The sequence below is a fragment of the Rhodamnia argentea genome, chromosome 10 (genome assembly GCF_020921035.1).
Source record: "Rhodamnia argentea isolate NSW1041297 chromosome 10, ASM2092103v1, whole genome shotgun sequence".
NCBI lineage: Eukaryota > Viridiplantae > Streptophyta > Magnoliopsida > Myrtales > Myrtaceae > Rhodamnia > Rhodamnia argentea.
Window position 1 is genome coordinate 10494222 of NC_063159.1, and position 26572 is coordinate 10520793.

General features: G+C 41.5%; 3 protein-coding genes and 1 pseudogene across 3 annotated transcripts; 1 reads left to right on the top strand and 3 right to left on the bottom strand.

The window, feature by feature from the left end:
- Window positions 1–153: 153 nt before the first annotated feature.
- Window positions 154–2714, bottom strand: LOC115742809 (putative kinase-like protein TMKL1). Its single transcript, XM_030677305.2, has 2 exons — window positions 1916–2714; window positions 154–1204 (listed from the first exon to the last, which is right to left on the bottom strand). The coding sequence occupies exons 1-2, from the start codon at window positions 2415–2417 to the stop codon at window positions 612–614; spliced, it is 1095 nt and encodes a 364-aa protein (XP_030533165.1). The 5' UTR covers window positions 2418–2714; the 3' UTR covers window positions 154–611.
- Window positions 2715–4053: 1339 nt separating this feature from the next.
- Window positions 4054–6778, bottom strand: LOC115742810 (acid phosphatase 1). Its single transcript, XM_030677306.2, has 3 exons — window positions 6124–6778; window positions 5556–5765; window positions 4054–4460 (listed from the first exon to the last, which is right to left on the bottom strand). The coding sequence occupies exons 1-3, from the start codon at window positions 6525–6527 to the stop codon at window positions 4283–4285; spliced, it is 792 nt and encodes a 263-aa protein (XP_030533166.1). The 5' UTR covers window positions 6528–6778; the 3' UTR covers window positions 4054–4282.
- A 2444-nt stretch (window positions 6779–9222) lies between these two features.
- Window positions 9223–11083, top strand: LOC115742794 (annotated as a pseudogene).
- Window positions 11084–12301: 1218 nt separating this feature from the next.
- Window positions 12302–18171, bottom strand: LOC115742706 (U-box domain-containing protein 35-like). The gene is made up of 10 exons (XM_030677148.2): window positions 17853–18171; window positions 17072–17310; window positions 16864–16985; window positions 16657–16778; window positions 16059–16258; window positions 15335–15642; window positions 14991–15092; window positions 14188–14616; window positions 13164–13913; window positions 12302–12746 (listed from the first exon to the last, which is right to left on the bottom strand). Exons 2-10 carry the CDS (start codon window positions 17271–17273, stop codon window positions 12564–12566), a joined length of 2418 nt encoding a protein of 805 aa, XP_030533008.1. The 5' UTR covers window positions 17274–17310; window positions 17853–18171; the 3' UTR covers window positions 12302–12563.
- Between the last annotated feature and the right edge of the window lie 8401 nt (window positions 18172–26572).

Here is a 26572-nt window from a genome sequence, read left to right on the forward strand (position 1 = left end):
CCAATTGTCGCGACTGTACAAGTGTCTATTCTATACCGCCCATCACTATGGATCCGGATAAGACCGGGCTCATGAAAATAAAGGTGACCCGCACCCCCCAACGACCTCTCTCATACCGAGAGAGAGAGACAGAGAGAGAGAGAGCAGTATTAGTGAAAAGAAAATGCATGACATACTGAATATCCTGTATCTGTAATCACAACAGTAAAGTATAACCCGCTGCAGCTCTTCCACCGCCAAAGCACGACAGAATTAGCGGAAGAATCACCAATCCCAGAACAGTTATAACTCAAAATGAACCGCTGAAACACCTAACCATGGACATCCCACCCACATCAGACCGAGGTAACGATCCTCTGTGCCGATTTACCACGCTATCAACGATAGATATCTCCAATTTCTTCAGTGTTCATCAGCACTAATCGCTTCCTGGCGATACCCATTTAAAAAGTGTAGTAATGTCAATGTCTTCAAACTCATCACTGCTACTTAAAAGTGGAGTCATTCGCATGCTAGATTCAGGAAAAAGTATTCCTGATAACATCCAATCCAGCTTCAATCAGAGGCACGTCAACATTTTGTGTTCAGGGGGATCGACTTCTTTCAAACAACTACTTCCCGATTTCTTCGAGTTTCTTCAGGACTTGCCTCGTATTCGGCCTTAAAGAAGGAGATGGAGAACAACACGCCATAGCCAGTTGAAAAAATTTGAGAATGTGTTCCTCTGTGACTGCGCTGATTTCACCACAGCTGTCTATGAGTAGGATGTCTGGATGGTATAGTTCTGAGATCCTATGATCCAGGACTGCCCTTCTAAGATAGTTTGGGAGATGTAATTCTTCATCAGGGGATGCTTTCTCATTTATCGGGCTTTTCCCTGTAATTAGTTCAAGAAAGATGACCCCAAGACTGTATATATCAGTTTCTTCACTAGCATCTCTCATTTTGATAAGCTCAGGAGCTTTGTATCCCTCCGCTGCTGAGATTTCGAGCATTTGTTGACCAGTTGCTGGATCAAGGAGTATATGGAGGCCATAATCGGAGATGTATGGTCGGTTGTTTCGATCTAAAAGTATGTTCTTGGACTTCAGATTTCCGTGGATCATGGGTCTTTGAGAACCTGTATGAAGATGATCCAGTCCTCTGGCTAAGCCAACAGAAATTCCATAAATGACTCCCCAATTGCGAGACCCAACATTTGCATCTGCCATATCAACATAAATTGCTTCAACTCAATACAAACGTTCAGGAATCAAAAGCTAACCAACATGGAGAAAACAAGCTGTAAGCACTCAAATTGTCAACATCCAACTTTAAGAAAGCTAATACTATAGATTGTCTGTCTATACTTTGAAACATTCCATTAAAACTAAGAGTGTAACAGCTTCTCTTTTGAGTGCAAAGGCCTCGTTCAAAAGCAAAGCAGCAAATCAATCACCCAACTGAATAATTCAATCTGGAATTAGATTTTCTCGACAGATGGGACCGTACGTGCAGAACCAAATCCCTTGAAGGGAAGGCAACAACGTGTCAAACGGGAAAAGCAAAACCTGCAGTGTCGCTACATGACACGGCGGATCAACCATCCAGACACGGCTAACCTATGCAAGACAAATCCACAGGGATTGATCAATGAACACTTTCCGGGACCACTACACAAGAAAAAGTTCCAATTTTTTTTTTTTTGCCATTATTCGACTGAAGTCCATTTTCTTGTTGATTGAACACTTGATCTCAAGAAGTCTTCATGAAGAAAGCCCAGCAACCTTTCAGAATGGTCACCCAGAAACCCGAGGGAATGCGGGTGAGAGAGAGAGAGGAACTTTGCTCTTACTTTTCATGCATTTTCTCACCAACCAAACAAAGCTAGAGAAAGAGGAAAATGGAAAGTCGGAGAGAAAATGAAGTTAAATACCTCGGACGAAATCTGCTAAATTCCCGCGCCTGTAGAAAGGATGAACGAGAAGCTTCTCGCCTCTGGGACCTCCGTAAAACCCCAAAAGGGGCACCAAATTAGGGCTCCTAACTCTCCCCAAACAGCGAACCGCGTCGCCGAATTCGTCGCTCCTCACGGCACAGGCCGGCCTCAGGAACCTCAGCAGCTTCACGGAGTTGCTCCTCTGCAACATCGCCTTGTACAGAGTGCCGTAGCTCGATTTCCCGATCACTTCGCCCGGGGCTTCCAAGATGTCGCATATCGTCAGGCCCTCGCCTCCTTGGAACGTGATCAGGTCTTCCGACGAGCACGACGACTCGCGACCCAAGTCTGCGCTTTTCTGATTCGAGGTCTCGACGTCGGCGGTGTTTCTGTGTCTCGACGATACTTTGTGATAAATGCAGACGGAAAGCGAGAGGATGATGAGGAGAGCAGCGGCGGTTAGCGCGAGAATGAGGGTGAGGAAGTGGTTGGGGTTCATTTCATGGGACGATGTGGATGGGTATTCCTGTGAAGCAAAAAAGTCAAAGCTTTTGAGTCGATGCTAATGGCCTTTGTGCGTGATTTGCGGGTTGGGAGTTGCTAGGACTGGAAAAACGTTTCTGGATCTGCTGAGAAAACAGGAACTGGAATGGAGAGAGAGAGAGAGAGAGAATCTAGAGATGGGTGGAGACAAAAAGACGAAGGTGGAAAAGAACTTTGTGTGGGATTGTAGAACCCAAGATAGCTGCTTCCATTCTCAGACAAGACATGGCAACCAAAAAGGACCTCAACCCACTAGCAAGAGACAGAACAAAAAGAAACACAGAGACCTCTGCTTCTTTTTCTTTGGCCATGACAGATCTCCAGCTGCTGTGTTTCACACTGTTTCTTCTCTTCTCCGCTCTGCCCTAAAACCAATAATAACTCTCGCATTGGTCAAAAGCCTCTCAGGCCAAGAATGCAAATGGAATTTCGGGGGTGAAGAAGAGAAAACTCGGACCGGACCTTTTGTTTCACATACACATGCCCGTCAAGTGCCTGGCCAACAACCTCATGCCCTGTTCCACCCCCATAACTGTAATGACAATAATTGGTCACCTTCTAATTTCAAGAGCTCTCTCTCAGGGGCGCCACGTGGTGGTTCTGATCATGATATTCCACCGAGTAATCCTACTTTTTCAAGAGAAAGACGCCTTAAATAGCTTAAGCCTTAATACTGTTCACTACAACAAACTAAAAAAAAGGAGGAAGAAGAAGAAGAAGAAGAGAAAGAAGCAGAGGAGATAGCTCGAGAGAGAGAGAGAGAGAGAGAGAGAGAGGCAGGAGTAATGACGGTCAGTGATTTAAACTTCTCTCACCCTTCTCGAAGCCTTTGAGGTTGCCCTTTTTCAGATGGGGGAAGGAAAGTGGGCCACAACTTTATGACCGCCCACGTGGAGGCCCACAAATGGGATCATGCTGGACTGGGAAAAGGCCCAATTACAGTCCCCATAATTGCTCCCAATGTGGGCCCTACGAACAGCTCATTTATTTGCGCCGCCAATTTCTTTCTTGGGTTGCGTTGGAAATGATCGCCTCGAGGGGGACGGCCTAGACTTCCCAGCTACGAATTGAATCCGGACAAATTTGCCAAAGAAAGAAATTGTACGATGTGCCGCATCAACTTCAGTACATTGTCCAAGCCCAAAGTGCTGGAAACAAGACAAAATGGCTGAATCAATGTTTAGGAAATGTAGGTTTCTAATCTTAATCACGGGGTCATTACAACCCAGATCCAAATCTTCAACTCCAGTTTAACAAGATCATATGTACCACATTCAAAATTGCATGCGCACGTCTCGAATGAGAACAAGTATGACAATGCATCCATGCGGGTCTCCTCGACATTAGCGCCAACCATAATAAGCAAGAGTGCGAACATGGACCGTGGAAAAGTCAAAACTCTCTCTTCTTTTAGCGTCTACTGTTGTAGTAGAAGAGGCCTCGGTCCATGCTCTGAACCTCGTGCTCTGAACGGGACACATTCTCTCGAGCTTTGTCGGACCAAATACAGAGCCCGCATAAAAAGATGATTTTTGACGAATAGAACTTTCATTTTGTCGACATTCACATTTTCAATATATTAAAATAATCTGTAATTTAAGCTGATTGTGCTGTAAGAATATTTGACAGAAGCTGTACTGGTACATCAGTCTTGTATTTGTTGGCTTTAACAGAACTTCAGAGCTCAGGATGCACAGTGCTTGGCATAGGAAAGTGACTACGATCTGTTTGTTGCATTTACATGGAATAAGCCAATTGGCTGAAGTAGATTAACATGCTTGATTGCTTCCACCATCATTAGAATGTAAAGAGCAACCACAGTTAGGGAATGTAGTACATGGGATTTGGAAGCTTGAAGGAGCGAATCGACATAGAGGAACCCAGTAGATCACTCCATTGGTCTCCAGAGTTCCCAAGAATCCTGTATCCCTCCCTCACCATTTCATCCCTCCTCTCCGACTTGTACACCACTGCTCGTTTGGCGTGATCATCAGTTGCTCTGCATCAATTTGGGCAAAATGATGATTTAGCATGGACAACTTCAGCTCGACGTTTACAGAGCAAAGTAATAAAGGATGTCAAGCTAGAGTTCAAAGCCCAAATCAAAAGAAAAAGGCAACAAAGATGCATCATGGATACTTGCAGAACAGTTTCTAAAGAAACAGACAATTTCTGAGACACAAGTGGAAACCCAACAAATTATAGAAGAATCTCCTATGTTATCACGGATCCACAATTAGACAACTGCTCAAACCATTGAACCGAGATGATGGTTGCTAGATTTCCTGAAGTGTAAAGTAAGCTCATTCTCCATAAGCCATATCCACACAAGCAATAGTCCACACCTCGCACATTTCACAGAGCTGGATTATCAGCATGATACACTACTTTCCATAAGTGAAACTAGATTAAATTGGAATTACTATTAGGCCCACTGCCAGTATAAAATTTTTCTAGAAGCATGTACTTACAAATAGTTGTATAACCGAATTCATCCATGTGCAATCCATACAACAATGAATGTATAAAATAAATTCTATAGTGGCACTGGATCTGATGATAATCAAATAAATGCTATGCCTTAAGCCACTCGTTTGTTATTTTCACCGCTCAAAACTAGTAATTAAAAAGTCATTGCCTGGATGCAGATCCACCACCAGAAGGAAGAGGTAATCAGAAGTTTGTGGAAACCAATCGATAATTAGCAAGAAACAGATGCACGAACCTACGCATGTTTCTATTGCTAAGAAGACTATATCAAGTTATCGACAAGTCCAATCACAATCCTAGAGAATGAAAAGCAGCTCGACAGCCAATGTGTGCATGAATGCAATCATGTCCTTCAAGAAGAGATAGCATAGACAACAATGATCCAAACACAACATATAACGAGCAGACTGAACATATGAGATATAAGGCACACAACTACAGGAAAAGCCATAATTCCATGGATCTCTCCTTGATTTACGATTGCACAAAATACCTAGAAATATACTCTCATAAATGCACAATGGGTAGCTGCCTTCAGAAAAATAACATAAATGAAACTACAGTAGTCAAAGTATTCATTAGAGAAGAAGAAGATATTACCAACCTCAATATGAGCTTGTCCCAATTCTGAAACCCAGCATCGATCAGGTTTTCAACAGTGACACTTCTTTGCTTTTCACTACGCCCAGTGAGCAGGAAGACCTTGAAACCCAAGCCCAACACTTGCTCATAGAGCTTCAGACTTGGCTGTATCACTGGGGCCTCCGCCTTGTCAACCCACTTGTCAAACTCGACCGGATCAAACACCTCCAAGCTACAAGTTCAAGTTCCCACTAACAATCACAATCAGGAATCAATCACTTCTCAGCAGGAAACAAGAAAACATTTTCAAGGATGAATAGTACGCCAGATGCAAAAAGACACTAGCTTTTTTATTTCAAAGTTTAGCTCTCTATTTTTGAATAGAAACTGCGTTGAACTCCGATTATGCAACCCTATTGGCCTCTGGAATCTGGTCTAGACCTCCTCAATATTCAATTTACACTTGAATGCAAGTATTTCGTACGAAAGGCACAAACATTTTCGTCGAAAGCAAATGAATGTAATCATTATTCCGCATTATTTAATAGAATCGGGGACAAAAGGGCAAAGAACAGAGACGAAAGTGTTACCCGAAACCGTGCTCGGCGTAGTAAGGCAGATTGGAGAGCAGAGTCTCGTCAATGTCGAAAATCCACGCATCCTTCCCGTCCCCACTCAATTCCACGCTGCCCGCGTAGATTCCAGCCTCGTTCGACACCTTATCGAGATCGAAGCCGTACGCTTTGCCCGTCAGGTAGGCCCTCACATAATCCGCGCACTCCTGCGGAATCGTCTTCCACGGATTGACATTGTTGGCCTCGACAGCGAATCTCCAGCTATCACACTGCAACCTGACCTGTTCTCCGTCGAGCTCCTTCGCGCTCGCGGGGTATTCGATGATCAAAGGGCGAGGAAGCACGTGAGAAGCGGGAGTTTCTTCGGAGAAAGAGAGAGAAAGAAGAGGGAAGAGGAGGAAAAGTCTCCAGGAAAGCATAATGGGTATGGGAGAATTCACAGGAACTTGTGGAAAGGACGAGGCTTTGAACGAGGGATATGCGAAAGGACAATCTGGGTCTCTGCCTCAAAGATGGTATGTGAAGGAAGATGTGCGTTTCTTGTAGGGAAAGCCCAAAGAAAAGAGCGAATGCCCCGTTTGGGTATCAGAGGAGACTAATGAGTTGAGTGTGGATTAAGCAAACGGCAGAGAGAGAGAGAGAGAGAGAGAGAGAGAGAGATGGCCGAATTTGCAGCTCGACATTGAAAAAAGGCAAGTCGGAGGAGGAGAGGGAAGGCGATGACGTGGAAAAGATTCCTGTCCAGCGGGAGTGAATTTCCGATGTGGCAACACGTGAGTGGTTGCTTCTGATGAATGATGTGTCCAAGGACGGACGGAAGGACGGAAGCCAGGAGAAAGTGATTTTTTTAAAAGCGAAAATCAGAAATTGTTGGTGATTTTTCAGTTATATTTTAAAAGATAAACGACCACGAACGTCGAAAGTTCCTATATATAATATTCCCCGGGGGATGAGATGAGAGACCGTGGAATATGCCCACGCGTGCTAAGTTTGGACGGTTGAAACGACCAGTTGAGGTTGCCTTTTGGAAATCGTTTTAAGAAACACGGTTTGCTTTGTCCGACGTTTGAATGGGTCGGGCTTAGGTTAGTCAAGTGGAATTGGCCATCAAATTTTGAAAAAATTTTAAATAAAGATACGAAATGCTTTCATTTTCTTAAATAAAAATCTGACATGAATTTTATTTTAATTAGAAGCTTAAAGTGGATACTATTTTAAATAAGAGCATGAAGTAAAATGGCGTTATATGCCCGGACATTGATACCCATTAATGTCATGAACCGGTTAAAACCATCGGGAATGAAATGAAATGTGAATCGAAGAGTCTAAGATTTTTTATATGAAAGTTTTGTAGTGTAGCATTATAAAGAGTAGAGCCCTCCCAAGCATCTTTAATAAAAAAAATTTAAGGAAGGGCTTTCCCAAAGGGATTGACTCATCGGCCTAGCCCCCGACCAGGCCCTTACATGAACTAGAAGAGTGCCGCGACCCTTGTCAAGTTCATCCCTTGCCTAATGTAGGCGGAGGTCAAGATCGGAGGAAAAAAAAAAAGGAAAAAAAAAACAAATTTAAAAAAATATGAAATATTATTATAAATATCCACATCAACACCGACAATGCCATGTAGGACGGGCGTCGTTGAATTTAGCTATTTCCCTCTAATTTGAAACTCAATTGATAAAATGTGAAAAGGTTTATGATTGAATTGATAAAAGTGCAAAAATTTTAAAACTTTTTTAATAATTTTCCCTCCAATCTATAAGATATTACTTTCTTTTTAAAGTAGAATGACATTAATTCCTTTTTGCATAAGGTTTATGTAATAAATATAGGTATCAATGCCTGGGCGTATAACGCCTTTGTACTTCAAATTCTTATTCAAAAAAGTATCCAACTCATGCTTCTATTTAAAATAAAGTTCATGTCAAATTTTTATTTAAGAAAACGAAAGCATTTCATATCTTTATTTAATTTTTTTTCAAACACATCAAACGAAATGAAATGTGAATCAAAGAGTCTAAGATTTTTTATATGAAAGTTTGTAGTGTAGCACTATAAAGAGCAAAGCCGTCCTAGGCTTCTTTAATAAAATTTTTGAAGGAAGGGCTTTCCCAAAATGGATTGACTCATCGGCCTGGCCCCCGACTAGGCCCTTGGCAGAACTAGAAGAGCATTGCGACCCTTGCCGAGGTCATCCCTTGTCTAACACAAGCGGAGGTCGAGGCCGGAGGGAAAAAAATAAAGAACAAGGAAAAATATAAAAAAAAAATACGAAATATTATTATAAATTATCCATATCGATGCCATGTAGGACCGCCTTCGTTCAATTCAGCGATTTCCAGCCAATGAAACTGAATTGACAAAAGGTGAAAATATTTAGGACTGAATTGGTAAAAGTGCAAAAAAATTTATAACTTTTTAAACAATTTTCCCTCCAATCCATAAGAAATTACTTTCTTTTTTAAAGTAGAATGACATTAATTCCTTTTTTGCATAAGGTTTATGTAATAAATATAGGCAAAACCCTTTTTGTCCTCACGTGTTCGATCTATACGTGTGTTTTATATTATTATTTTATTTTGTGGCATGTAGATTCTTGGATCAATGATTCGAGATTCACAATTCATACGGCATGGCTAGAATCAATTAAAATTGGTGGAGGGTGGGAAAAGAAGCCATAGGAAGGACAAAAAGCAAGACGACAGGAAAAGTTGGTAAGGCTAAAGGAATTGCTACTTAAGTAGCTTTTGTTACTTAAAATTGGAAGCTTAAAAGAAGCTTGCGGCTTTTGTTACGTGTCTAACTAGTTCACTGTAAGAAATAGTTTAGCAGGATGTTAAGAAACATTTGGACAACAAATGGATTAACTTTTTTAACACTCATGATCAAGGAAATTACGTAGCATCTATAAACGAAATAACGATAATGCCCTCATACCAATGTATGATGCAATAACTGCAAAAGATTTTGTCTACATACAAACTTCAATCGATCCGTAAATGGGACATGGGAGCAGGTTGAATGAAATATAAATACGAAATCTCTCTCATCAGGCTATCTTTTTCTAAACACACAAGATTCACCTAATACGACGCACATTTGCTGATGTTTATGTTCTCTTCTATAGTTCAAATTGATTCAATTGCGTCATTTCGTGCGGTTTTATCTCCTACGCCATGCAATATAAATAGTAGCCTTACGTGCACATGCTCGTTTCACACAATAAACTCTCTCGTTTGTCTGTCTCTGTCCTTTGTGTGATTGTTGTGTTCGTGGCTTTGATGGATGAGACACAGAAGCAACACCATGTTCTAATGGTTGCAATCGCATCTCAAGGCCACATGAACCCCATGCTCAGGCTAGGCACCAAGCTACTCTCCACGGGCGTTATCGTGAACCTCGCCACAACCGAAATAGCTCGCGACCGCATGCTAAAATCCTCCTCAGCCTCTGCCGATTCCACCTCCGGGATAGAGCTTCTTCACTACGCGGACGGCCTCAGCATCGACTTTGACCGGAGGATCTACCTTGACCGTTACATGGAGTCCCTGGCCAAGTTTGGGCCCGCTAATCACTCGATCCTGATCAAACAACATGACGGGAACCCCCCAGAAGCGCAAGACCTTCCATCTTTTGTGCTTTCGAACAACCCTTTCAGCCGCGTTGAGAAGCCGTTGTACGAGTCGTTTCTGGCCCTAAACATGAACAAGTTCAAGTGGGTGTTGGCAAATTCATTCTGCGAGCTTGAAAGAGATGTTATAGGCACCATGTCCGAGTTGTGTCCGATACGACCAGTTGGTCCGCTGGTTCATCCATCGATGCTTGGTCGAGACCAAGAAGATGATGATGATGGTGTTGAGATGAGGAGGTCCAACGAGAGGTGTATCGAGTGGTTGGATCGACGAAGACAATCCTCAGTGATTTACGTGCCGTTTGGTAGCATTCTTGTCCTTCCGGCTGAGCTAATGAAGAACGTAGCCACAGGTTTGAGAATCTCGATTGCCTGTGGGTGGAAAGTTGTCCCGCAAAAGCATATTAAAAAGTCATTGCATAGACTCGTTGGATAATACTAGGTAATCAAAGACCAATTTCTGAAATTAGCATGTCAAGTGATGTGACAAACTCTTATCAAGTATCGAATATCATCAACATGTTTAACTGTTCAACTTCAGTGTCTTTAGAAGGTACACGACTCTGTGGCATTAGTTAAACAAATTATACTAAACTAGTCCTGACGATCATGCTCTAAAGTGTAATTGGTAAATAGATACTCTGGAGAAAAATGATCAATCAATGGAAAGTTTTCCGTAAGTGTGGTTAATATATCGTATGACAAATGCTATTAGTTATTTCCATATGAGGGGGAAACAAAGAAAATCCCGGTTTATCAACCAAGCAATATTCCAGTTAATTGTTATGCATGCATGCTTATAAACGAATTAATGTGGTATCTTAAGATTTTTTTTCTATCAACAGATTTAAAGAACGCTAAGCATCCATTTCCATGGGTCGTGAAGCCTCCGGAGTGGCCTTCGAAAGATGGGGAAGGACAAGTTCCGCAAGGGTTTCAAGAAGAAACAAAAGACCAAGGTCTGGTGGTGCCATGGTGTCCACAGCCAAGTGTCTTATCTCACCCGGCCGTTGCTGGCTTCGTCACTCACCGCGGACGGAACTCGATCGATCCTCGAAACCGTATGCTAGGGCGTGCCATTGATAGCCTATCTGCAGTGGACCGACCTGCCGATGAATGCGAAGCTCATAGAGGATGTGTTCAAGATTAGGGATCAGGCCAAGATCCGTTCCAGAACTGCATAAATGTACTGAAGCCACCCTTGCCGGCCCTCGGTCTGAGGAGTTTAGGAACGACACAGCATCGTTGAAAGAGGTTGCTCAGAAAGCAGTGGGCCATGGCGGCTCATCGGACCGGAATGTTCGGTTGTTTGTGGCTGAGCTGACTCAAAATTCTTCTGGGTGATTAATGAATCATGCTAATCGTGGAAACTATGGGGTGTTTATGGTCCGCTTATGGTTAGCTATTGTGATTGGATTAGGAGACACGTTACTCTTGTCATACGATTGAATGAATGCGTGATAGTACTGATTTTTTTTTTTTTTTTGTCGAAATGACAGTACTAATTGAACTAAAGGATAATGCCACCAAAGCTCCGAACTATTTTCCATCTCATACAAATAACCTAATCTTTAACGGAGACAACAAAAATCTCTCGGCTTTCAACATTGTATAAATCATACGCTTGAGTTGGCCATAGGCGAGGGTCGACCTCGTCGGATCTAGGCGAGGATAGCCTCGCTCGCAACCGATGAGGGCCCAAAGCGTGACCGGCACCAGAGACCAATGAGGACTTGGGAGCCCTCGTCCAGTGGCCAGTGAGGGCCCAATAAAAAAAAATTTAGTTAAAACTTGACAAAAAAATTTGTAAAAATTGTCCACGTTAGCGTTGGTAGTGCCACATAATAAAGGCAGTATCAATGTCAATGATTTTTGGTCCAAATTATCCAGATGGACTACATTAGCTGATTGTCAAAAAGATTAGGACTAAATTGGCCAAATGAAAAATGTTTAGAATTGAATAATGAATTTATGAATTTTTGGTAATTTTTCCCTTAAAATAACAATCATGATTATATCTTCACGAAAAAGCTCTTTCGTAATAACAAAGTATTGTCTCTATCCTAGGATTAAATATAGCAACCCTGAAGTACAATCATTGTAGCAGTCTTGTTTAATTTGACGATTACTCAAATCGCATGACTCGCGCAACTCCTTGTAATTCATCAAAAGTTGTGTTACGTCAATCCACAATTACATTTTCGTTTTTGCAGTAACATTCATTATGTTAGCAGGATACCTTTTTATTTCGTAAATTATCTTTTGGGTTCGTAATTTCGTATAATACCATGGAAACAAAAACAGACATCACATTCACGGCCTGGAGGTTTGTCTTCACAAGCCCTAAGAATTTGAAGCCAGAACATCTCGTTCTCGTGACTTGTGAGTCACCTCCTCCGGTTGGTTTGTCGGCCGGCCTGCAGAGAGAAATATTCCATAACCGGTGAAGTACTGACTTTTCTGTAGCTTCCTAAAGTTCACCTCCGGCAAACAACGACGACATGAGTCCTGGACTAGGACATGTGAGCGTATAATGTCTTGTGGCCAGGAGGCACGTCAATGTAATAAAGAAGGATGACATACATTCCATCGATTACCAGACAGTAACTGCAAGTAAGAAGATGTACAATGCTAATGACATGCCGCTGAAGAAGTCTCGTTTTCTTTTTATCTTATGGAAGCAACTGAGACTTTTGGCTGCACGTGGTCCTATTCCTAATTGCCCACCTGACTAATTACACGAGGCCAGATCTTTATATCCAGTAAAACCAAAATTCTCGAACCATAACTCGAAAAACTGCGCCATCTACTTCCATCTCCCCGACTACGGCACCCTAGACTTCCACTCCATTATAGCAGATAAGAGAGTGTAGTTCGGTAACAGATTCTTATGTGGCAGCAGCAAGTTAGTCATCGGGGATTTGTCTTTCTCTTCGAGCCATTTCTCGATTGCCCTGCGGTCATAAGTGTATCCATCCGCAGCAACATGTGGGTCGGCCATGACATCCTGTGAAAGGAGACAGCAATTTCAGACCGACAGTTTCTCTCAGATGTGGTGAAAATACAATGACAGATCTAGCTTTTGTAACAGTCGTGCTTTGAAAACCGTCTCATCACTCGTTAGTCATCTTTTCACTCTCTTCCTTTTTTTTCCTTAAGAACAGTAAGATATACTAAAACGGGAACACCCCCTAATTTCCTAAACCTATGCTAAATTCTCCAAATCAACAACTTCCTAAACTTCTCTATTTTGATGGCTCTTGGCGAGTGCAATGCAATTATTTTACCTCGATAAATATGGACATCTCAGCTCAATGAAAAGAAAAATAGGACCAGGGTTGGGGTGGGGGATGCTTGAAGAGGTCATTCTATCTTCCACACGCTTATTGCCTTCAACGAAGATACTAAGGAGAGAAGAGCTAACCTTAAGTATTGGGCAGACAAAATGACTTGGAGGCGACATTTTGACATTGGAGGCAGCATCTCTGGCCTCGTGAGCAGTCTCTTTCAGTTTCTCCAGCTTTGGAAGCACTTCATCTTTCAAGTCGGGTCTGTCTCTTCTCCGAAGTTCAGCACAGCTGAGACCCAGCATGGCCAATTCTCTCGTCTCTTCAAGCGGCCAATCGCCAGCCTCTTCATCCAAGATCTCAACCAAAGATCCTTCCTCTATTGCTCTTTCCACAGAATGAGTCAATGCTATTGCTGGTTTTGCAGTCAGCAACTGCAATATCACTATCCCGAAAGCATAAACATCGGACTTTGGAGAAATCTTCCCAGTCCTTTGGTACTCCGGATCCATATAACAAAGTGTCCCCACAGGACCTGTATCATTGTATGTGGTGGATATAGTGGGGTCATCATTGAGCATGGTCGAAAGACCAACATCTCCAATCTTGCTCACATCGTTATGGTCAAGCAATATATTTGCTGGCTTTAGATCTCGATGAACTATTGGCTTCGGCTTTGAGTTGTGGAGAAATACCAGAGCAGATGCCACTTCCCACGCAATTCGGAATCTCGCAACCCATGGAATTGGCGGCATGTGGTTTCTGTGAAGAAGCCTCTCTTCCAGGCTACCATTCTCCATGTACTCATAAATTAAGCAACCATGATCTGGACATGCACCAATGAGAAGAAGCAAGTGTGGATGACGCACTTTGCTCAATATATCTATCTGCATTTGAAAAAAATTGAAAATAACTATAAGCAATTTTGGTCTGTACATAGCAATATTACACTATGAAATCATTGCCATTTGATGTAAAAAAGCAAAGAAAAAAACAGTAATCCTTACTGTGGAGAGAAGTAGATTTAGAAGAGAAAAGAGAACTATTAAGTCCACTTTCTAACAGATGGGAAAAACTAATGCTGCAAAACTGAAACATAATTACTAGACCAAAGCATGTCGACAAATGAGTATTGCTTCGGACTATGCATCAACTTCATACCTCCTGCTGATATTGTTTTGACTTGTGACTGTCTTTCGAGTGAAGAACTTTGACTGCCACATTTGTGTGATGCAAACTGCATTTATAGACAGTTCCATAAGCTCCCATTCCTATCTTGAGACTTTCAGAGAATGATGATGTAGCAGAAACAATCTCTTCCCATGCAAACATCTGATATTGCAGCGCCTGGTCCAAAAGAGCATTCTCCAGCTTTTCCTTCTCTTTCACATCATGCAAAGCCTTCAACTCAGCCTCCTTCCTTTGGGAAGCCTCTCTTTCAGCACAATCCTTCACATATGCGGCTTCCTTTTTTGCAGCATGATACTTTTCCTGCTCCTGTCTAGCTAATTCTTCTGCTCTGTGTTCCTTGGATTTTATGTCCTCCAATTTCATGGCTTCGTCCATCTGTCTGTCCTTGAGCTTGTTTAGCTAAGCAAGGCAAAAAGGCATGTTACAGCCGATAAAGCAGGGGACAAGAAAAGTTTTCACATTCAACTGTGCGACTGCAGCATAGTCAAAAGCGCAGGCCGCGATTGGGCTTTTGTTATGAACTTCGCTATTCACATATTTAAATGGATACTAGCAGTTTCGCATTGCATTCAAGAAAGCAGCTGTAAAGGTTTTTGAATATAATGCACTAAACCAGATAATACCACTGTCAGTCAAAAATGATGTCAAAAAAGATAATAGCACGGATTAATCTTTTGTCTGGGCCCTTGCAATAGATTGAAAAATCAAAGACAACCTTATAATGAAAGAACGAGATAGCTTGAAACTCAGTTAAAAGGAAGATGAGGGTACACCTTTCGGGAAGCATCCATTGTTTCACCTTGGGCCATCGCATACATTCCACGAGCATGTCTAAGTTCAATTCTCAGCTTTTCCAGCTCAAAGTTGAGATTAGCCTGCAATGCAAAGATGATTATTTTCACACATTAAAGAATTCCCTGGCTTAAACCTTGCTTTTGGCTGGGAAAGAAGACAAAATACTATTGGTGACATATCACTACATAAGGTAAAGAATCTTCTTGTAGCAATAATTACAAAACCCAGGCATGATCCTTGATAGAACGGGAAGGCCTTTTGAACATATTAACTCGCAAAATCAACTTTAGGTAGAAACAGAGAAAAAAGAAGGAAGAGATACCTGACTTTCCGATGAAGCATAATCAGTGAGCACATCTGAGGTGGATGCTTGATCAGAGATCCAAGATTGTGCATGTGTTATCAAGCTTTGGACACTGGATGTTCGCCTCATGGTACTTTTGACCTCAGAACCATTATCAGTTTCATCACCTTCTTTGATTTGCACAGATTGGCATTTAGAATGGTTAGTCTGAGTAGAAAGCTTGGCTGTGTTAAGTAGGGATTGGTTTATAGTGGACAGAGCTTGAAAACGTTGCATGGGTAAGGAAGGAGAGTGGCAATGAGAGTGTGAAGTAACCGAGCTGGTGTCTGCATCACAAAAGAAGACTGAAGTCAACATTGAAAAAAATGTGGGAAGATAGATAATGTATATTGGTGAATAAGCACTCTATTCATTATGAATAATTGTTGTGAAGCAGAGCTGTCGCCCCCACTAAATGGGGCAAGTCAAGGTGTTCAAGGTCACGCCAGAGGCAATTGAGATATTTTCAATTGTCTGCCAACAGAAAATTTTTCTACCCACTTTATAAAGTCTTGCAACTACTTTATCTGCAGAAAGAAGAATTAAGGGAAAACAGAAAAGGCTGTCTACATCGGTACAATTAAGCGAAATTCATCAGACATGTTATCCTATCACTGCAATCCTTGCCCTTTGTCTAATTGCATTTCATAATTCATAATGTCATCATTGGAGAGATGTTATTGTAGTTCCCCTAAAAGTTTACCTCCTCGTGAGCTGGAAGTATAAGATGTAGAACTCCTGGCAGAGCAACTTGTCTCGCTGCTATCATCCTTAATGCTTGCGTTGGACTCCAAGTCCGATGGGCGGATTGAAGATAATTTGCCTTTCGAAACAGCAAATACTGTGCAGAAACTTGGGGTGCGAGCTGAAATTCTTGAAGACAGATTATGTTTCTTGAGTTTCCTGCAAATATAACCTTGTCTTTTCAGTTTCTCTTTTCCAGTCTGTGTAGATATGCAATTACATTGACTCTATCAGGGGCAATCAGCATGGCTTGGAACAGATCAGCTAATAATTCAGAGAACTGTGAAAATAATGAGCAAAAGGATTGATTAAGGTACTTATCCAACAAATCTGACGAAAAGGAATAACTCACAATTTTATTCTAAGACCAAACCACTTCGAATTCACTACCTTATGCATCTTTTTTTGCTAACTACTACTTTATTAATCTCAGAGAAACAAGAGATGTGACATTTGAAATCAAAGCATAATTTTGGTCGTTATCCACGTATCTCAAGAATGACAAATAAGACTACTATTTGATCTACTCGATTAAAACCTTATCAAGCAGGGAGTACCTCGTGAACATTCCACGAGAAGCAGCTCCAATAACAAGCTTACTAATAGCAGATTTGTGGACCTCTTCCGCAATGGCATTCTCCACATCATCAGATTCAATCAGCACGACGTCAACTTGTGCCTGTCATCGCGAAATAAAAGGGAATCAAATTCCTGCTCACTACATTTATGGAGTAGGAAACGCATAAGAAGCCAAAAATGCAAACCTTTTTCTGAGAACACATTTTCTTGTAAGGAAGGAGCATGTCATTGGCCTGCCACTCCATTTCCTTCTTATAAGCAGCCGCTACATCTTCTCGAACTTCTGAAAGAGGAAGGGAGTTCCCCACTGTAATGGCAAAACGAAAAGGTTGTATGTTAAATTTTCTACCAATCCACGAGGCCGGAAAATTCAAAGGGACTGATATGACTTACTCGGTGTAGGCACGGCTGTAATCCTTGGACGGACATGTAGCAACTTGAACAGCACCACTCCCTGCGGAACAAACTTGTCCAATGCCCACCTGACCACATACTTGCTCTTTCTCTTCCCATCGATGGCTATTGCTACGATCAACCGCGGTGGAGATGGCAGCACAAGCAGGCCTTGTGGTCGAGTGATCTCATTCCCCGCCATTTCTCATATACTTAGTCTCTTCTGAACAGCAAAAATTCTGTGGAAAAATAGATATTAACAAAAATCTCTCATAACCACTGTAGAAAAGGCCGGTGAATAACAAGGTCTCTATGAGTCAACTAACTCAACTAATTCAGAAATCATTCACTTTTCATATTGTTCTTTATGCACCGAATCATACCCTCAGTAACCTTGGGAAAAGGTAATCATAATGGCCCCTTAGAATTGTTTCTGCTAGGGGACAAAAATAGTACACAGAGACAACGAAAAAGCATAAATAAAGAAAAATGAAAAATTGAGCTATAATTCAAGTCCAACCCTGCGATTGGAGTATCATAATTTTCAGAGAGAACAGAAAATGATCCTTCATGAGTCCATAAACGGAGACATATAGACTCAAAATACCATATGCAAGAGAGAGAGAGAGAGAGAGAGAGAGAGAGAGAGCGCAGAAACAAAATTCAGAGAGCAAATTGGAATTCCACAAGCCACACGAAAATGGAAGCAAACAGTACAGCTAAGCACACATTAGTTGCAGAGAAATCGCAAGAGCAAGATTTGACGAAGAAGAAGACATACCAGCAATCCACCACTTCAAAGCTTCAAACTTTGCACGTCCTCGGAGACAGGAAGAAGAAACCCATCAAGACTTCTCTCCCAAACATCCGAAAGATCACAACCTTTCGGCGTCGCCGAGCTGAGTTTGATGCACCAGAACCAAGGGGAGGCAACGATTGGACGCGGAAAATGCACAGAGAAAGGACGAACGCGCAACGCGCAGAGTGATGTTAGTTTGTACAGAAACAAAGCGAGCCGCAAGGAAATATCTCGTTTCTGAAAATCACACCCTCCTCTTCACTTTCCATTAATTGAAAGAGGATAAACCAGTTCGGGGTCGTTGAACGGAAGGCAACTTGTGTGATGTTATAGTTCGTTCACGTTGTTTAAGGACTGGTTTGTTCTGTTCGTTTCGCTTTCCTCGTCGCGTCTTACGATTTTTCCTCGTTTTGTTTTTTCTCTTGTGGGGGGGGGTGGCCCTCGCTTTGTTCTCGGTAGACGCTAATGGCAACGATGGTCCTCGATCATACGTGATGCGACAAATTCAATTGAACATCTGTGTAGACAAACGAAATCAATATTTCATTAAACACCCGTCGCCTCACTTTACCATAAAGAAAATCTCGTGAGGAATCTTATGAATGAGTGGTCCAAGCACATATTGTGCATAAAATATTTCGATTTTTCAAAGCATTAAATTATGGGAGACGAGAACAACTACATATAGTTTAAATTCTAATTTTATCTGGGTTTATTCGAGATAAATTAATGGCCAAATTGCCCTGGTCTTTCACATTACCCAGGAAGCTACCTTCCATCCGAAGACTCAATTATGTCTTGGTATTACCATATTATTTAAGGAAGATGTCGCATCCATGGTGGGAACAAGAACCAAAGTCAATCCGTCGTGCGGCTCCGACCAAAAAAAAAAAATTCCGGCGTGCGGCACGTGCAAGGGTTGGGATGCCTTCCCTTTTCTTGATTGGGGAAATACACTTTAAGAGTAATGGAAGCTTCTTCTCTTTCTTTTACTCTCTTTTATCTTTAAAAAAAAATCACAAAAAAATCCCAATATATGTTTGCTATAACACATTTGCCTGAAATTTTTGGTAGCATAAAAAACTTTAAACTATACCTAGTGTGACATATTTATCATAAATCTTTTCTTGTGACATAAAAAACCTCAAGTTTGTACTTATGTGACATATTTACCACCCGTCATTATTGGGATAATTCCAATTAAGGATCTGAAATATAATTATTTTCTCAAATAAAAGCCTGGAGTGTCCTTATTATTCCAAAAAAGGCTTGACAAAAGCATTTTCTTTATTTATTTTTTTATTATTATCTTTACTTTTTTTTTATTTCCTTTTCATCGATGGTCAATCCCAAATAACGGTTGGCAACTCGCAAGGGCGGCCTTGCCCCGCCTAGACAAGGCCTTCCCTATCCTATGGTCACCGAGGCGAGGCCACCCTCGATGGCCATGAGGGACGACCTTGCCCTATATAGGATGGGTTGCGTCGTTGCGAGGCCCTCGTTGATCACCTACAAAGAAAAAAAGACGAGGAAAAGAAAAGGGAAAAAAAGTAAATAATGAAAATGTCATTTGGTTAGATCCTTCTTTAAAATAATGAGAACACTTATTTTTAAAATAATGAGTGACACTTCAAGCCCTTATTTTTAACAAGATCCATTTTAGGTTTTTATTTGAAAAAATGAGCGCACTTCAAGCACTTATTCGAAATTTTCCTTCAAGATTATGTCGGATGATTTTTTAGTCAAAATAATGTCATTTTAATTTCATTTAAGTTATGTCGACATTGCTTGCTTTCTAGCGTTTATATAGGTAGATTTTTAACGTTGCTTATTGATAGAATCTTGGAGGGTAAATGTGTCACACATATACAAGGTTGAAATTTTTATATCATTCCATAGGCATAATTTGATGTCTTTGTTGACTTTTGCTCTCGTCTTTCCAATCACCCGATCTTTTTTGTTAGTGATTGGGAGTAGAAATGGGTTGTTGGGCTTGCTTGGTTCAAGATTTGGCCAAGAGACTTTGAAAAAATGCAAATACTTTTGGGCTAAAGGCCTTTTCCAAAATGTAAATAGTGTTTAGTAAAGTGTATTTTAAAAACACATTGGAAAACAACTTTGACGTAAATGTTGTTTGGTAAAAAATGAACTTTGTAAAGTATTTTTACTTTTTGAAAAAAAAAAAGCGATCGGCGATGGCGATCGGCGGCGACGATGGTGTTAGGCGATGGTTAGCGACGATTGGTGGTGGGAGGCGGCGGCGGGCAACGATCGACAAGCAGCAACAATCGGCGGGGGGCGGCGACAATCTGTAGCGGCGGCGGCGGCGGTTGGTGGGCGGCGGCAAGCGACGGCGAGAGGGCGGCGGTCGGCTGCAGTGAGCGACGGCGGTCGACGGTGGTCCGCGGTGGTGGGAGGCGGCAGGTGGTTGGTGGCGGCGGTTGGTGGTAGCGGCGAGCGGCGGCGATCGGTGGTGGCTACGGCGGCAGTTGGCGGTGGGTGGTGGGCGGCGGTGGGCGATGGCGAGTGGGCAGCGATGGTCGTTGGCGGTCGGCTGCGATGGACGGCAGTTTGCGGCGATGGCGGACGGCGCCCTGTGGGGGGCGGTGGCGACGAATGACGGCAAGCTAAGGTGACAAATTTAAAAGAAAAAAATTAGTTGTATTTCGTAAAAGATTTTTAGCCGAAAAGTACCTCTAGAAGTACTTTTGATTAAAGGATTTTGGAGAATATTTGAGATGTAATTGTATTTTTTCAAAATGAGTTAAAAATGAATCAAATACTATTTACATTTTACCAAGAAATTTTAGAGCCCCAATATCAATTCCCAATACTAACCCAAACACGGCCGTTGTCTCCACAGTTGGTGTGAATAATTGGAAATTGTTTTGGCTTTTGGGGTCTCTCGGTGTGGGCCTCGGGCTCGGCACCTAACACGTGTGGGTCAATGCAGAAACTTGGTCAAACGTCAACGTCGCTTCAACTTGGGTTGCAGGTATGGATCGAGGAGACGACTTTTCAAACTTGTTTCTTTGATTCTTCTTCCCTCTTGAACGGTGCATCGCGAGGCCAATCTTTCATTCAATCCTCGCAATTGTCCCGTCATTTTCTTAACAACTGTCTTAGATTTGCCATGGAAGATCTTGAGACGTAGCTATTTACAGATAATATGACCTCGGACCAAACTTCTATTTGACAAATTTCATATTCAAACAATTGCTTTGAATTAATCACAACATATGTTCATATGCCCATTACTTAACGCATGAGTCCTACTTAATTACTAGGTGGTATTTTTAACTCGTAATATGCTACTGAATACATAAATTGATCACACCAAATGAATGAGAGTCTCGCAAAAGAATAAATGTCCACGAAAACACTCCTCTTTCTGGTTACCCAAGTTATATTTTAGCCATTCTCATACCTTATTTGCTCGGCAATTTTATAGCTTCAAAAAACGTACCTTCAATCGTTCGTATTATATATCAATTCCCTAAGTTTTTACGTCATACAAGTGTGCATATGTATATTCACGTGTATACATATGGGGGGGCCTCGTATTAAAAACAAATTTTACTAATCAAAGCTCTATTTCAACTCCATCCCTATTCCAACCTTTGCTTGTCCTTTTGTTAGTTGGGACAAGGACAACCTTTAGGGTCCCCTTGCTATAATGCCAAGGCTGGACCATCTCTATTGACATGCTCTATTAAGTCAATTCGAGATCTTACACAATTGCCTTCTTCATCCGCGATATGAATTTCATAACCATGTGATCAGTTGTGCTTATTTCTTTTCTTATGGTTTTGGTTTTGTCATTATGTCGTGAGTGCATTTCACTATCCGTAAATCATATCGGATCGAATATACTTCTCGACAACAACAATCACAAACTTAAGTTTTCGCTTATAGAAGCATCTAGATAGGTGGATAAGGTTCAAGTGTCGGAAGGGAGATTTCGATTCCCTTTCTTGACCTTGTTGATCTGCCTAATGATTTCTCTAGGAAGGAATATTCGGACTCTTGGTGGGTCGATTTCATTTATTAAAAGCTGACCAACTTGTCTTTTGAAGGACAAAAAAGAAGATGAAGAATCAAACTTGCAGATTCATTCCAAGTATACCTAAATTTCAATTGGTCCGAAGACTCTTCGAAAGCTCCATGTCCCGGAGTATTGTCTGTGAAGGACTTGCCAAATGGAGATTTCAAAATCAAAAGGGCAATCTTTTGAAAAAGAAAAGACTCGGATGAATAAAGTTAATCAACCCATCCCTTTCTTTACAAACCATAACGAAGTTCCAGTAGGCGGATCATCAAGTCTTGTTCTTGGTTTTCAATTTGTTGATTTGGCCAAAGCTGGACCAGATTCAAACCTTGATAGTCCAACTTTGGCCGAGAAAGGAGAGCCGTCAAGCTTGGAGTTTGGTTTCGGATTCAGAACTTATAAAGATTCAGCTGTAATTTAACAAGCAGACATAGGTTTTGGTTTTATCAGGAAAAATCAGTTACAGCCAAGAACCAGTCGAGGAAAGCTGCATGTGCGTTGGATATACCATTTATCCAGGAACTGCTAGAATTACTTTTTGCACTCTTTCAGCAAGAACGAAAACCATTCTATTTCGAAAATCAAATTTTGGCCAGAAATAGATTTTAATTTCTGGACGAGTTTTTGAGCAAATAAACGCGTTTGGTAACGACACAAAATTTATGTTTCCGGAAAAAAATTCGTTTGATAACAAGCATAAAATATTAAGGTTGCCGGCGATCCGCGGATGGTGGCTAGCGGATCGGCGATCGGTGATCGGGGACCGGTAGACTGCGAACCGGTGATCAGTGACCGGTAGAAGGAAGAGCAAGAATCGGTGATCGGCGGACCGGCGAATGGTGGAGCGGTGACCACGAGATAGGCGAAGTGGTGACCAGAGATTGGCAATCGGCAATTGATAGGCCGACGATGGAGCAGCGATCAATGAAACGACGGATGGTGGAGCGGCTATCGGCGGCCGGCGGAGCCACGAAGGGTTGACCGGCGGATCGACATTCGGTGACCTGGACGCTAGAGAGAGGTAATGAGCGATGAAAAAAATTCATTTCTCATTTATGTTGCTGAAAATTTTAACTTCTCATTTATGTTCCAAACATATTTTTGTTCCATAAATAGAAATTTGAAATTGCATTACCAAATGGATTTTTACTCCAAACTTTCTGGAATAGAAACAGGGGCACAGAACGGTTATTGTTTGTGCCCTAACTGAAGTCAATACCGCTGTGGAGGTGACTTTGATCTGCTGTTGGTTTTGGGTTTCAACTCTGCAAGTTGGACTTATTTTTGCAACTTTGGTGGGTCATAGTACTGCTAGCATCAAAATATAACAATTCCCAAAGGGATTGGGGGGCTTGGGTAGCCAGTTAGGGAAAAGAGACCCGAGTCCATAGGCCTTTACGATCCAATCCGTGCACCGATTCGCTTTACGGAGTGCATATATTACTTGAACTTCCTAAAGTTGGGCCAACAATTCACAACAATCTTCTAGCACATTCCTTATGGGCCACGGACGTTGGTCCACTTTGTGGAGGCCTTCCACTGTTGAGAGACAGACAGAAACCCTTCGCCTGAGTGTACTTGACCGAACTGAGGTTGCCCTGCTCCGGAGGTTGCCAAGTAGCAGGTGAGCTTTGTGGGTTTTGAGTGAAAATCTTTGCATTTTGGGTTCCATGTTTTGAAGCTTTTTGCGCATGGCTACAGCAGATTCCACTGTCATCTTCGTCTCTGGTTTTTGTCTCCGGAAGATTGCATTGTTTCTGGAAACCCATATATTCCACAAAGTGATGGCCAGTAACTCAAATGATGGAGGATTTGAGGTGAGTTTTTTAAAATTGAGAAGCCAATCCTCTATTCTATTTAGACCTAGATGCGAGATCTGAATGCCTATTGCAGGGTCCTTTTCTTCCTTTTTTCACTCTGTTTTGGCTTTTTTTTTAACTCTGTTTTGGGTCGGCCATGGTGCACTGCGTGACTCTGTGTTGTTCAGATAGGACTTACATATGCATGCAGTATTTGTGCTCCTGGCCCCGTGTAAAGTCTCTCTGTCCTTCTTCAAGCTACAAAATGAACGCATCCCTGATAAATAAGTATTTAAGAAAGCTGGAATATGTAAGAGGTAGAATAAAAAACCGGTTGACTTAGCGGAGCTTCCTCTTGCTGGATCACTTTCATAGACAATCTCATAGCAAGTTGGAGAAACGGATTTCAAAGCACAGTTTTCCTTTCACATCATTCAAGACTTGCATTGCCAAGCCCCATAAGGCGTTGCAAGGATAGAAAATGTGGAGAGTCATGCAAAAGTGATGGAGGTTTCTTCGAAGAGGGATGAGGGGCTGCAAAGGTGGCTGGCCAAACCTTAATTAACCGAGTAGTTTAGTCATCCAAGTGTGTTCAAGATTCTCAATCAAGGTGTAGCAAACCAATCACCGCATTCTCGATCGAGGCACGGCGGGCCAACATCATCCCATGCGGCTAGTGTGGAATTAGGATTTTAACTTGTTTGAAGGACAGAGAACAAGAATTATATAAGTAACAACTCTTTATCGTTGGATGAAAGCCAGTTATGTTTTTGATTAGGGGAGAGGACATTTTTTTTTTTCTTTCTTAAGATTCTAGGAACTTGTTATAATCCTAATTCCACAGTATAGATAATGTAGAGATCATACACCTATTTGGACGGTGTACTGAAAAAAACAAGAAGGTGCATTACAACTTTATATGCTTTCGTGGGGCAATTTTTGGTTTTGTGATCCGATTGGCTATCACCTCGATTTGGTAATCTTTCTAATCTCGTTCATTTGACTTCCATCTTGAATCTTGATGATACTCTAATTAGATTGAGTGTGTTTCATTTTCAACATACTTTGTGGTGATCCGTTTGATGTATTGTTTGGGATTTTGCACATTTTGCCTTCTCTTTTGCTTCTTGTCCGAATCAATGGATCAATATCAACACATCATGAAAAATCACGTATGAAGTTTCAATTTTCTTCTAAATCCAACTTGAAAACGTCGGAAGCAAATATAAATTTTGTTTTTAGCGTTCTCTTAGTTATGAGAAACTTCAGAAAGAAGAAAGACAGTGGGCCCGTAGGTCCCTTTCTCACGTAGTTATGTCAGCGTGGAACAGTAAATGACCACTTTGCATCTACAATCAAAATTTGTTCTTGATTCCGCGTATGTACTTCGGATATCTTTACCAAGATATGGCAAGTAAATCAGGAAGACGAGTTAATTAATGTAGATTAATTAAAAGCATGGATGATTAATAAAGTCACTCGCAAAACACGAAAATCCCAAATTTATTCTCATTGGAATGTCAAGCAAATGCTGAACTATGTCCATGGTTCGTAGCCACACTGTGTCGATGAGGCGACAACAGCAGAGAGCCGCAAGACTGCAAATTAAGGACAGAATATTCTGATTAAAGAAAATAATTATTTGGGAAAAAGTACTAAAAAAATTCTAAACCTATTGCATTGATGACAATTCAGTTCTAAACCTCCTAATTATGCTAAGTTAGTTCTAAACCTTTTGCATTTGTACCAATTGAGTCCATCCGGTCAATTTAGAACGGAAATCGCTGACATAAGCGCCGTCCGTCTTATGTGGCATGACCGCCGTAGACATGGATGTTTTGAATATATTTTTTTCGAAAAAAATAAATTTTTAATTAGTTTTTCTTTTTTTTTATTTTCTTTACTTTTTTTTTTTTGCCAGTGGGGGCTGCCTCGTCCGTGGCCCCACCAGCTCTCGGTGGGGCCGTTACCCTCATCGGCTAAAATGAAAGAAAAAAATTAAATAAAAATTCAATCTTTTCTATAAAAAAATTATTAATAATATTCACGTCGGCGCCAATCACGTCACATAAGATGATCGATGTTCACGTCATTTATTTCATCTCAAAATTGGTCGGATTAACTCAATGGGCACAAATGCATAAAGTTTAAAACTACATCAGCACAATTAAAAGATTTAAACCTGAATTGTCGCAAAATAAGTGTATGACTTTTTTGGTAGTTTCCCCTAGTTAATTGTATTATAATCTTAGTTAACAAAGAAATAAATAAAATAAAATATGAAATGACATCTTTCAAGAAAGCCTAGCAGTGGTTCTTGCCAAGGTGATGGAGCAGCTGCATACCGTGGAGGAGCCACAACAGGATGACTTTGATAGTAGGGGTAAGCATGGTCCGAATTGGTCTTGTTCCCGGGCGGTCTAGTGGAACCGATAAACGGTTATCGAGTCGTGAGATTTAGGGACACTCTCGGTAACGGAAAATGCAATTGGGAATGTACCCGAGCTCGGCCTAGCAACATACGTAATGGTGAGAGGCGTCGAGGGCATGCGATTTGGGGACGTCGTGCGAGAGGGTGGCTTGAGAGTGGAGATGGCGATTAGGGTTGCGGGCCTCGGATAATTACCAATTGCTCTTCACTAGTCGCTCGCTCTCAATCTTGTGAGGGCTCGGGCCGATTAGGGTTGAGGCGTTTAGAATATTAGGTTTTGTTTTTTTTTTTACGTCGGACTTAGGTTTTGTATTTAAAAAATAATAAAATCGAAAAAATTGTCGGTCTAGATGGACGATTCATTGGTCTAGTTCCCCCTCGAGAGCCCTCCGGTGCAGACAAAATCGGCCAGTCCACTTTGGTC